At 35.0% G+C, this 14,116-nt stretch overlaps 1 protein-coding gene across 4 annotated transcripts in view; it reads right to left on the bottom strand.

Annotated features, from left to right (window-relative positions):
* LOC128031176 (collagen alpha-1(XIV) chain-like) overlaps positions 1-14,116 on the bottom strand; it is a 103,765-nt gene that overhangs the window by 44,925 nt on the left and 44,724 nt on the right. For all 4 annotated transcript variants that reach the window (XM_052619421.1, XM_052619419.1, XM_052619420.1 and 1 more), the window contains 5 exons: positions 12,442-12,564; positions 8,867-9,016; positions 5,261-5,377; positions 1,395-1,541; positions 95-169 (listed from right to left, as the gene is read on the bottom strand). In XM_052619421.1, the coding sequence (XP_052475381.1) occupies positions 95-169; positions 1,395-1,541; positions 5,261-5,377; positions 8,867-9,016; positions 12,442-12,564 (612 nt within the window). The remainder of the gene's footprint in view (positions 1-94; positions 170-1,394; positions 1,542-5,260; positions 5,378-8,866; positions 9,017-12,441; positions 12,565-14,116) is intronic.

The following is a 14,116-nucleotide window of genomic DNA, read 5'->3' as shown; positions in this document are numbered from 1 at the left end:
TGTTAGTGAAAGGTCACACAACACATAGGGACATGGCCAGCAAACAGGGGAAAACGATGGCAGACAGGCCAATTTCCCCACACTGGTGTCCTACCTTCTTTGGCTGGGGGGATGGTGGGAGGAGGGATCGTGGTGGGTGGTGCGGTCGGTGGCTGGGTGGGTGCTGGAGCTGCAGAAACAACAAAACAACACATAAACCAGAGCAGGGCCTGGCTGTCTACACTTTAATACACACACAATCAGATTTGTGATCTCAACGGAAACTGTAAATGAAATAGGGCACACTGCTCTACCAATGGTGGTTCAGTCTGTTCCTCAGGCAGTGACTGAGTGGATGTGGTCAAGGGAGGATGTTGTCTTCACTTCATTGGCTGGAAATGACCTGTATCATTGAAGTGTTTCTGCCGCCCAATTGACACGCTAACTTGTGTGTTATATACACTGACACTTGTACAGTGTAAAATCCCCATAAACTGCAAAAATATGCTCTTAATCATTATTTTTATGTTTATTGAGTTTTTCAGTAAAACTATCTAAACATGCATTCAAATATATGTCATATTTAATATATTGGGTGAATTAGGTAAACTGAGAAAACAAGACTTTGCCAATGGAGATAGCACATTTTTCATGTTTTAAAAATATTAGATTTTTTTTTTTCACCAGTGTAGAATCATGATCAAAGAAGGCTGATAAATTTGATGAGGCCACGTATTGACAATGAATGGCAATTTGGTTTCACCTGTTAAAATGTTATTATTTTTTCATATTTAGTATTATTTTTGTGTTTAAGAATGCTTCAGTCAGTCTCATGGAAGCTCATGTCTGCTACAGAAGAAAAAAAAAGTAATTGCGGCATTGTAACATCTGTCTTTTTTTTTCAAGATTCAAACTGCAAGATGTAAACTTGTACTGTAGTTATGAGAAATAAAGTCAGATACCTGTGAATTCTGCGATATATATATATATATATATATATATATATATATATATATATATATATATATATATATATATATATATATATATATATAACACTGGTGGCAAATCTCCTAAATAATAATCATTTCTGCTATACAAAGACTGTCCTGGCAACAGAGTTTGTCACTCAAAGGCAGCAAACCAAGTCGCCTTCAGGTGTTTTATTGGTGGCTAAAAGTCCCCAGGGAGGTGTAGCATCTGACCCTATTTAACACCCCAGTAAATCTTATTAAGGACAGATGCCCATATTTAATCTAACATGACTAAAAACAAGGTTATGATAGGACAGACAACCATAGAACCGATCCTTCACAATCTTATATTCATTCACAATTTAATATGGTGTGCACCATGATTGAAAGTATATAGTTATTATTGCCATGTAAAATATATAGTTATCAGAGTGTATTTACCAGTGGATGCCATTGTGATGACGGCTGGACCCTCTGTGTCCTGTAAAAGACTGTAGACGCTGATCTTGTACTGGGTGTCGGGGGAAAGGTTGAAGAAGCACTCTCTAGATGCACCACCACCGACCCTCACTTCTTGTTTCTGACCGTCTGCGCAAATAATAATAAAATTCAAGCTACAATCAAAGTCAAATAAAATACAATCACAAAAGCTTTCTCCAGCAAACAAATGTGCTAATTAATCAGACAGTACCATTCAAGTCCTCAGACTATAAACGAAGCCTGAAGTTTGAAATGAGGAAAAGTGGCACCACGGCAGCTCGCCGAAGTGATGTTATTTTTAACAGGCATGTGTTGTTGCTCACAAACTGGCTGTTTAAATGAAAGGAACCATGAGTAAATCATATTTTAGCATGTTTCACAGCTGTAATTATTTTCCAAAGCTGAGAAAATGATCAGTGTTTGGGCTCAGGAAGGGTAAACCTTGTATTCAGCCCATAGAGTTCAGCGGAGAGGTCTTTAATTGTTTTAATCAGAGGCTGAAGACTGCAGGGAAATGGGTGAACCGTGATAAGCAACCCAAGCTCGGGTTAAATGAAAGAAACCAATATTTTCATTCTTTTCACTTTCTTTTCTTTCTAAATGTGAAGGTGTTCTCGCTGATGCCAAATCTCATTTTCTTTCTGATTTTCTCTTTTTCTACATATCTCTTTATTTTGTTTGTGATGCCAGACATTAATATCCAGCTTGACTTGGTTCATACATCTTAATTTGTCTGCCATTAAACAGCTGCCTCCATGGGGAATATAACCGGCTGGGCTGTTCAGAAGCATTATTGCCAAAAAAATTGATTTATTAAGCCATTTTCTTTGCATTTTCTAATGATAATGTGGACTGCAAAAATTGGAATGCCATAATAAGATCAACAATATTCCCTTGCTCAGACATGATTTGATTGCGAAGCTGATCAAACAATGGGATGCGACATTTGCCTATTACATTCCCACTCTATGGAAAAGTAGGTGGCAAGCGCTCCAGCTCGGCTCAGGAAACAACTATCCTCCTTTAAGCATTTGTTTCAACAGACTGCACTTCTCAGTCCAGTCACATCTCTGGCACAAGCAGGACAGTTCCTCCCCTTCCTCGCATCTGCACGCAGGAACGCTTCACTTCACCACGAGTGCTCGGTGCAGAAGAGTCATACATCTGGCTGAAATTCCACAGCCAAATTCTCCCTACGAGTAAATGACAAATAACCAATCCACTGTTCCTACTGGGTACCAAAGTTTGGACATTATTTGACAAGAAGAACGCCAAAAGGAAAGCAGCAGTAGTTTTTATATATTTTTTTGTAGGCATAGTTTACCATAATTACAGGGTAATCTTCAATTGCAACTTTTTTCTCCACTGCTTTTAAAAAAATCTTCCTTTATTATATTATATTATATTATATTATATTATATTATATTATATTATATTATATTATATTATATTATATTATATTATATTATATTATATTATAAATTAAAAGTTTGACAGAATTTCTATGTTAGATTTTGTTCTTCCCCTACCTAGACTTGTTAACATAACCTCTTAAAAACACACCAACAACAACAACAAAATGTGTGTTTTTATTTATTTATTTATTCAGTAAGTGTATTATCATTTAAAAGTTACAGGTCTGGATTTTTTAAAATTATTATTATTTTACATGTTTTTTAAAGAAGACTCTTACGCTAACCAAGGCTGCATTTATGTGATCAAAATACAGTAAAAACAGTACAATTGTGCTAGATTGTTACAATTTTGAAGAATATTTTCAGTTTTCTTTTTTAATACAATTTGAAATGTAATTTATTTCTGTAATGCCATTACTTCAGTCTTTAGTGCCACATGAACCTTCATTCTAATATACTGATTTGGTGTTCAAGAAACATTTCTTATTATTATTAAGGTTGAAAGCATTTGTGCAACAGCTTAATATTTTTATAATAACCATAATACATTGTGATTTTTTTTTCTCCAGGATTCTTTGATTAAAGGGGGGGTGAAATGCTATTTCATGCATACTGAGTTTTTTACACTGTTAAAGAGTTGGATTCCCATGCTAAACATGGACAAAGTTTCAAAAATTAACTTGTACGTTTGAAGGAGTATTTTTGTTCCAAAAAAACCTCTTCCGGTTTGTCACAAGTTTCGGAAAGTTTTTTTCGAGTATGGCTCTGTGTGATGTTAGATGGAGCGGAATTTCCTTATATGGGTCCTAAGGCACGTCTGCCGGAAGAGCGCGCGCTCCCGTATAGCGAGGCTGAGCACAAACATTTCACTGATGAGAGCGATTCACTGATCAGAGCAGAGCGAGAGCATCGCGAAAAGTCACAAAAAAAGTGTGTTTTTGGTTGCCAGGGCAAGACAACCCTGCACAGATTACCAAAAGAGAAACAGCATTAAGGGACCAGTGGATGGAGTTTATTTTTACAGAGCATCAACGGAGCTGTGCAAGTGTTTGTGTTTGTTCCCTGCATTTCGAAGATGCTTGTTTTACAAACAAGGTCCAGTTTGACGACGGATTTGCACATCGTTTATTTCTTAAGGATAATGCAGTCACAACGAAAAAGGATCTGTGTCACAGCTTCAAAACGCTCTCAACACAAAAGCCTACTGGCGCTCGTGATTCTTTAGCCCCGCCCACACGTCACGCCTCTAGGCGCTCGTGTTTTTCCGGGAAAAATCGGTACAGACTATCTTTCTCTTATAAATATAATAAAAATAAAGACTTTTTGGAGTTATGAAGGATGCAGTACTACTCTATAGGTACTCAAGATTAACAGGATATTGAGCATTTACGAGCATTTATGCCCCCTTTAATATAAAGTTCAAAGAACAGCATTTATTTAAAACAGAAATCTTCTATAACATTTTAAATGTCTTTGGTCAATTTAATGCACCCTTGCTGGATAAAAGTATTATTATTTCTTATTATTATTTTATTTTTTGAAGGTAGTTATTGGAAATTACTTTAAATGTTAAAATAAGATTATATCTCAGCAAGGGCAGAAAAGCAGGAATTTGAACACCAGAATTATACTATTATATATTCTTAGATTATGATCTGAAAGTCATTATCAACCCAGCTAACATGTGAGAATTACATTTTCATGATTTGACAGTTAAAAATAAACTGAAAAATAACTGAAGGTTTCTATTTCCCTAGCTTCTGTAGCAGTGATCCTCAAATCTGGCTCGCGAGATCCACTTTCCTGCAGAGTTTAGCTCTAACCCTGATCATACACAGCTCAGTCTGCTAATCAATGTCTTCCAGATCATTAGTAAATAACAGGTAGGTTTGTTTGATTATGTTTGGAGCTAAACTCTGCAGGAAAGTGGATCTCGCGAGCCAGATTTGAGGAACTGCAATGACCGTCATTCAAATAATTCACACACAGCGACACACACACTGGGGCAGGATCTGGTTTTAATAGCATCACTGAGCTGGTAGCCATCTGAGCAATCACTCGCTGGAAGGAGAACAGAAGATTTCCAGGATTGCCAGATAAGCTGGGCCGGTAAAGTATCAGGCAGGAATAAGAAAAGCAATAACGGGAAAGGGCTTTTGACTGTTTTAAATTTGAATCGAAGCCATGTCACACGCCAGCAGAGCAATATGCATACAATAAAAGAGTTTTGCTGAACAGCCCAGAGGCCTGGAGGTCTGTGCTGAAATGAGCCATAATATCCCATTACCTCAGAAACTGAAATGTATGTCAATATTGCAAAACAGAAAGCCACCTTATGGCTTTGCTCTGCAATGCATTAACAATGTGTTTGAGTTGTGTGTGTGTGTGTGTGTGTGTGTGTGTATCACTCACTAAGCAGTGACTCAATGACGACTCTGTAGATGGTGGCGTGGTGGTGAGGTTGCCACTGGGCACACATGCTGCTACTGAGCACCTGGTATGTGCTGAGACCGTTCACCCCCAGGAACACTGCACGGGGAAGAAGAAAACAGATATCTTGAAACTAGATGAATTTAGCGGTAAAGCAAAACCAGAATACTTTGAAAAAATCAATGTGTGTGTGTGGGGGGGGGGGCTGTCTATACACTGAAAGTTAACAGACTCCAATGTTGTTTTGTGCATTATTGACCTTTTGTGAAAATCAGAAGAAATCTTTTTGTGTTCAGTAGAAGAAAGAAAGTCATACAGGTTTATAACAACAGGGTGAGTACTGTAACTATCCATTTAAGCTATGACCAGAAAAGCATTTTAATTTAAAATTGGACTTTTAATGTCTTATGCAGTGTTGCTTCTTAGTTAAATTTGAATAGTATATTATATTAGAATTTTGCTTAAATAAATACAGTCTATATATACAGGCTTTTATACAGAGTATAAAAGACTTTCAAAACAATAAAAAAAAATTACAGACCCCCAACTTTTGATCAGTAGTGGACTACACCTGCCTAAAAACGTTGAAATGTACACGTTAGTGGGCAGTGAGAGGAAAGACTTGATCGTTGCTTCTCTAATGTAGTCTAATGTTCTGAAATGAAAAGCAGCACGTGTATTACAGTAAAGGCTAATGAGCCATAGGGTTTTCAGCAGCTCCTTTGTGCTGCAGGTTATGGGATAAAACGTGTAGGCTTCACTTTTTTTCTGAAACCAGCACTCTTTTTCTGATCTTCTCAGATTTCTGTGTGATACTCTTTAAATACTGAAAGTCAGGCAAAACTAATGGCTAGAAAAACACATCTGAGAGGAAAGCAAGTGGTTCGAACAGTATTCTTAAAAGATAGGCTCTCCACTTAAAAGCCACAAATGGCCTTAACCATTTCTTTCTTTATTTTCCTTTTTCTCTTTGTGCAAACCAAACAAAATGTGCCGTGTGAATGAAAACTCTTTTTAAAGCCATAAAAAATAGGCTTATTTTGGAATTCACACGTTTTTTTTTCATCAAAACACAAGCCCAAGCCACAGCACATGGTCTAAATTAGTTGCACAAAACAGTACCCATCTTTGGAGCTTGTAGTATTTGGAACAGAATCACAATTGTGGCCCTGTCACAACAAATGGAGTCCCACGCATTTGATATGCCTAAAGTTGTGGCGAACCCAAAGTCTGCTTGCACTGGAAAAGTTCCATATGGTGGGAAACTGTCCTCCTTCGAGCCTTGATATGAGAGCAAGATCCCAAAAAGGAGCTACTCATTCAATCCAGCAGTCCATTGGAATTCATGCTACACAACAGAACGACATGTCAGTCGCGTTTGAGACTTGGAGATTTTAGATAAACATATGGTGCACAGTGGTGGTGATTCGTTTAAGGTTTTGAATAATGCATGTCACAAGCTTTCCTCCTTATATAAACTATTTTAATGAACTATATGCATGCAAAAAGGGCCTCTGGCTGTTAGTACTAATACAAGGAGCTGGAAATCCATTATTGTGCATTCAATTATTCAGAGGTCAAACAGAAAACGTATTAAAAATTGATGGACCCCATTGAGCAGGTGATATGCAGATGTCCTGTAGGGTGAGATCATTTGGGAGGTTCCTCAGACAGCCATGAATTGTGAGTGGAATTATCATGCATGTCGCATCCAAAAGCATATTACTCACATATTTGCCTAAAAATAGATATGTGTAAGTAAAATGTGTATAAAATGCATTTAGGCATTCCATGTACTTAAAAAGCCTTAAATTTAGCTGTTGTTGTTTTGTTTTGTTTTTTCAACAGTTAAAGTAATGAAAAGTCATAAATATCTAAAATAGTATAAAAAGGTTATCAAGAGGTCTATAATCCGGGGCCAAAAATTAGGAGTCACAATACACTCTGGTGTGATGATTACACTTGATTAAACAATGTGGTAACACTTTATAATAACGGCATGCTATTAATAATTCGTTAAGCATTAGGAAACAGTTAATTCATCATTTATAAAGCATTAATAGACATTTATAAGCAGTTTATAAATACAGATATAAATGCTTTATACCTGTTTTAAAAGCATATCTATAATGTATTTAATAATTGTTTTTTTTCATACTTTATTAATGATCAATTTATCATTTCTAAATTAAGTATAGCATTATTTACACACCAGTTATTAAGGAGTTGTCAGTGGTTCACAAGATCACTTAGAAATTAATGTGTAAATGATTAATAAACTATTTAAATGTGCATTCATACATCTTTTTATTCAGACATATAATAATAGTTACTTATAGTGTTAATAAATGGTTTATTAACATGTATTTCTATTGTAATTCAGGGTTAATTCATGTAGTTGTTAGTTAACTATTTTTGTGAGCTCATCTAAAGTGAGGACTATTTATGCCTTGTAAAGCTTTTACAAATGAGATTTAAAGGCTGTTAATATTTCTATGTTCTGTATCATTGTGTTGTGTTTGATTCTGCTTTTTGTTTAGAAGATAACTAAGCCTTTAAATATCCTTTATAAATGCTTTACAAGGCATAACTAGTCCTCACTTTAGATGAGCTCACATAAATAGTATACTGACCACTTATAAATGCTTTATAACTACCTGAATTTACTACATTTCTTGTGATCTTATGAATCACTGGCAACTCCTAAATAACTGGTTTGTAAATAATGCTATACTTCATTGAGAAATGATAAATTGATCATGAATAAAGTATGAAATTACACATTATAGATATGCTTTTAAATCAAGAATAAAGCATTTATATCTGTATTTATAAACTGATTATTACTGTCTATTAATGCTTTATAAATTATAAATTATCTGTTTACTAATGCTTAATTAATGATTAATAGTGTGCAGTTATTATAAAATGTTACCGAAATCTGAACACTCATACTTTAATGTACAGTACATACAATAGCTCAGTATTGTTTACACCCTTGATTGCGGAAGGCTTCCTGTTATACATTATGATATAAGATATATATATCTTATTTTTCTGAGATATAACTGTCAGTTGCAGGTATTACAAGACTACAAGACCCTAGTGACTGATATTGGGATGGTGACACCACGGTGCTCTGATGGATGGCCTCAGCACTCGCTGAGAAATCATAATCTGTTTGCTTTTTGATGACAATCGCTAAAACAGGTATTACTTTGTGATGTACCTGGCGATATCAAATTTATATGCAAAGGACTGTCATTACTGGAGCCGTCTGTCTGAATATTGATATATGTGTAGCTGGCTGCCTATCAAAGAGCACCTTCAAGTTTCATTAACAGACAAAAGGGACAGTTCTCGCTAGTCCGCTTACATAGCGATATTATCGCTGTTGCATATTATTAAGAAACAGTATTAGCAAGGACGTTCACACAGGATGCAAATTACATCTGTGAATTTGATGTGATGGTGCAGCAAAATGATGGTGGGCTGTTGGGAATAGTGTAGAAACCTCACGGTGGGCAGCGTACATATTCGTGTTTACTAGATAATTATGTTTAGGTGTGTATTTGTGCAGGGACTCACATGTTTTGCCCTTGCTGGTGAGGGGTTGGCTGGAGCCGGTGGTGTAGGAGGCGATGACCTGAACGCTGTACTCCGTGTCACTCAACAGATTGAGGATCAGCAGGGTGTTCACATCATCCCCTACAAACGTCTCTAGAGCCGGACCTGGCACTGCACACAGAGCAAGACAAGAGCTGAAAACAATCGCAGCAACCTTACAGGAAAACTGTGCAAAACAAGTTAACTACTATTGTACAGGTTTTTGGCTTTTTTCTCCCCCTGGAAGTACACCGTACTGTTACACTTATAATTTTAGTCAAGTTAGTCTTAAATCAGTTGTTTTCCACTATTGATAGAATAAAAAATTATATATGTAAAGAACTACTGTTTTGATTGTAGCTTAGTTCATGCTACGCGATTATTTCATCTACAAATTATTTATGTAAAAAATCTGTCAGCGTTTATTCCAGTGTTAATTTTGACAGCAAATTCGGATTTAGTCTTAGTCTTAGTCTTTTGAATAACACACCATTTAGTTTTAGTCACATTTTAGTCATCTGAAATGTTTTAGTCTTAGTCTAGTTTTAGTCGACTAAATATCATAAGAGTTTTAGTCTTAGTCTAGTCTTAAGTCTTTTAGTCTTAGTCTAGTTTTTTTTTAGTAGAACAAAGTCAACTTAGTTGACTTGACTAAATGTTTCCATCAGTCTGTTATGGAATGGTATTTATAAAATAAACATAAGGCCTGCTCTCAATGAAAAATATACATGCTCTCTGAAAAAGATATGCATTCGTCCTAAATGATATGCTATGCATATGACATTCTTTCAATATGAAGTACAGTATTATTGAAATAGACAACCACCTATATTATATTTGTATTATATGTTCATTCTATTTCTTTATTTGTGATATTTACACAAAGTTTACATTTTTTTAAGTTTGTTTTTGTTCATTTAAAATAGCACTGCATAGTCATCACTGTAAAATAAAATACACAATCAAACCAAAATGTATTCAGACACCTTCAACGTTTCTTACAATATCACAGTTTATTTGCTGTAGTTTAGAAATTGGTAATAAAATATGACAATAACTCAGGGTTAAACTGTGTCAGAACAACAAATTCATCTTGATAATGTCGGATGCAATGCTTAATTTGGTTCAGTCTGTGGTGTGAAAAGGTTGCATTAGCAATTAAAGAAAGAAACACTTAAGCAAAACATGCTCAGGTCCCTAATAATTTTATTTTATTTTATGTTTTAGTCACTAGTAAAACAATATAATCTATTCTATCTGATTTTTGGATTGACTTTGGATAAATTCTTGTTAAAACTACAAAGTAATTCAATCAAGAGCAGTGAGTGATTTACTTTCATTTTCATACATTAAAGACACTGACAGCAGAGCTAGTAAATTAGGCGCGGTCACTTTAAGAGACAAATGCATCCATTATAAAGATACACATCCGATTTCTTTCCAACTCTTTACTTTCACTGAAGACATAACTACAGACTTTTTCGAACACACTTTCCAAGACAATATTTAGTATGTATTTGTTGTCGGTACAAAAGCAAGAAGACTTTGAGACGCGTCTCTGCTTGCTCCCTGAACACCAGAACACCGCGCTGCTGAATTGAGCTCTTTCACTTTTCGCTCTTTTTCATATGTTTATTTAAAATGCGATTTGTATTTGTTCGTTCAGGGTGCAGGAGGACGCAAACGTCCTGAAGGAGAGCTCGATTCAGTGTTGCGCGAGTAACCAGCTGCTCAGTTCAACTTTCCCGCATTGCGGGGCTGAAGCCAACTTGATGTGTTGAATGCTCGGAGCACGTTATAAAGCGTATTCTTAAAATACACATTTCTGTTTGAATAAATGCTCATATTAAAACATAGCATTACACATAAGTAGGTACAAAAATAATCAGTGATACATTTACGACCCCATAAAAATTTGAGTCGCAATGGCATTTCAAAAGGTCGCAGTGTAGTTCCCTGTGTAAACAACTAAACTGTTATGAAAACGTCCTCGAAACTGTGCGAATTTCTGCAAACTCATCGTTGTTCTCTTTTCTTTGTAACTGCTGCTTTGTTTAGCTGTTGCGCTTGCATTTGCCGCGGCTTTTTAAAATGGCTCGGCTGCTTCTGCATAGATCAACCTACCCTCAAAGATTCGCTCTGATTGGATCTCTTCTCCATTCGTCCCTCCCATATATTTTCGTCTCATTTTTATTCGTTGACTAAAGTGTCAGTTATATTTCGTCACGTTTTTCGTCATCATATCTGACTTTTTATTTAGTTTTTATTTAGTTTTCGTCCGTGAAAAAGGTTAGTTGACGAATATTTTTCGTCATAGTCTTCGTCAACGAAATTAACACTGGTTTATTCATTCTCATCTTGTTCCTACAAGACTGATTGACTGATTATCTTCTGTGAAACACAAAATGAAATGAAATTGTAATTATTTATTATTTTCCGTGCACATTAAATAGGAACGGAAGTTTTCAAGCTTCAAAAATAAAATACAAAAATTAAAAAAATGATAAAATGCCCCACAAGATACACTACTATTCAAAAGTTTAAGGCTGGTAAGATTTTTTTTTGTGTGTGTGTGTGTGTTTATGAAATAAGTTTATTTAATCAAAAATACGGTAAAAACAGTAATGCTGTAAAATATTATTGCAATTCAAAATAACAGTTTTCAGTCTCCGTTGTCCGACCATCCTTTAGAAATCACTCTAATATGCTGATTTGCTGCTCAAGAAACATTTCTTATTATTATCAATGTTCGAAAACTGCTTAATATTTTTGTGGAAATTATGATTAATTTTACTGACTACATAGGTTGGATGTGTACTATATTTCAAGTCTTCTGAAGGGACCATTTCAAGTGGTGGTACATTTTTATTCATTGGAAATCTTCCCTTCTAATGTGTCAACCGGATCACTGAGTTATTGAGATAGCAGCTCGACTCAAGCTCAGTTCATGAATGAATGAATCAGACAGTTTTGTGAAAATATTTGTCTATGAAAAAAAAATTGTTTAAGTGAACCATCCCTTTATTTCTGAACAGAAATGCTAAATATTCTTACTAGTATGCTTATTATGCTAATTATGCTTACTAAATATTTTGGGTGGAATGGGAAGGGAGTTTGGGCTGTGAATGTCTATTGTATTTAGTACATTAAAATATTTAAAATTATAATCAAAAAATGTTGTTGTTGTTATTTCAACCCTCATACCTCATAGGAACCAACTCAAAAACTAAAGTGCAAAGAGTAGGTGGACACTTACAATCATAGCATTACACTATAACCATCACAAAGCCTGGGAAAACTAGGTGTGAAACGAAATGAGAATAAGTGAACCCTCCCTTTTAACGACACACATAGACACAGAAAATGAGCTCTGGACAGTAGAAATGACCAGTGCTGGGGTGAATTATTAGCAGCTGTTGGGAGCAGTTTGGAAGGGCATTAAATGTAGGTGGGGAAGCCATTTCTCTCCACCACAGATGGGAGTTTAAGATCATATAAAGGAATTTATTGGGCTGGGGTGTGTGTGTGTGTGTGTGTGTGTGTGTGTGTGTGTGTACCAGAGATTGGCTGGTAGATGACTCTGTATCCCACAGTAGGGAACGGAGGGCTGTCCCAGCTGATGCGGAAGCGATTATACCATTCGTCAGACACCCGTAGGTTACTGGGTCCTGCAAGTGGCACTAACAAATCAGAAGACAGAAGATCATGATTAGTATTTGCAACGTGGTTATTTAATGTCAATTGCTGGTTAATTGAACTTCATAAAATCTTATGTGATTTGAATTGCACTATATGCTGGATCATTAAATTGTTCAGGTGCAAAATAATAAATAAAACAAATGAATCAATGATAAACAATGAATAAGTTATTTTAAAAAAAATAAATTTCAAAAGTTTGGGGTCAGAAAAGTTTTTTTGATGTTTTTGAAAGTCTCTTATGCTTACTAAACCTGCATTTGTTTTGATCAAATAAACACTTAAAACTGTAATATTGTGAAATATTCTTACAATTCAAAATAAATCATTTATTAATTATTAGTAATTGATTCATCTGATGGTATTATTCCTGTCTTCAATGTCACATTATCCTTCAGAAATCATTCTAATATCACGATTTGGTGCACAAGATTAGAATATTGTTATGAGTACAGGATTCTTTTAATGAATACAAAGTTCAAAAGAATACATATTTTTAGAATATTTAAAGAATATATATATATATATATATATATATATATATATATATATATATATATATATATATATATATATATATATATATATATATGATAATATTTTTTTTTACAATGTAAAAGTCTTTACTGGCACTTTTGGTCAATTTACTACTGTACTGTATCCTTGCTGAATAAATGCATCAATTATAAAAAATAAAATAAAAATCTTACTAGCCCCAAAATTTAGTATTGAAAATAAATAAATCAAATACTGATAAAGAAATTCAAGCGTTTGTTTATTTATTTATCTGCTTCAGGCCGTAGTTCTACCCTGAATTCCCAGCATTCTCTTAGAAAAGTCTCTGTTTTCACATAATAACCACTCCTCCACAGAGAATATCACCCCACTCATAATTAATTCAGCTTCAACCTCAATCAGAAACAAGGGCGAAGGTTTTTACAAAACACAACTAGCAGAACCTGATCTTAAGTTCAGTGTGGTAACATTAGCATTTCTAAACAGACGCTGGGCTGTAATTTGAAGGTGATCACTGGGAGAAAGTTGTAGATAATCAATCCCATCAGAGGAAAGCAGACGGGTTTGATCAGTTCATTAGAATAGGATCCCCAGGGCTGGAATACATTAGATTTCTTATGCTTATTAATAGGTCAAATCAATATTATTTAACTTGCTAAAGTATATGTTTCATTGATTGACCGTCCAACTTCAAAATGCAGTGAGTATAAACTATATATATCTCAGTGCTGTGATGTAGAGGATCTATTTTCAGTTCATAAGCACTATATATGCTGTTCATAAGACAAACAGGAATGCCGTTCATAAGACAAACAGGAAATTAGAAAGAAATGAACAATAATACTATGCAAATTTAAAATTGAGAGTCAAAAGATGTCCTATAATAACAAAACTGTTGTGTAAAACTAACTTGGGGGTTACATTCTGGTTCACTGAGCTTAAAAAAGGGAGAACGCAGGTATGTTGCTAACACACGATTAGTTCGATTAGAATTGAAACTGCCTCAGGTACTGCCAAGTT

Source organism: Carassius gibelio, chromosome A16, assembly GCF_023724105.1.
Source record: "Carassius gibelio isolate Cgi1373 ecotype wild population from Czech Republic chromosome A16, carGib1.2-hapl.c, whole genome shotgun sequence".
Classification (NCBI taxonomy): Eukaryota; Metazoa; Chordata; class Actinopteri; order Cypriniformes; family Cyprinidae; genus Carassius; species Carassius gibelio.
Note: the sequence above shows the minus strand (reverse complement) of the source record. Positions and strands in the feature narration are given on the sequence as shown.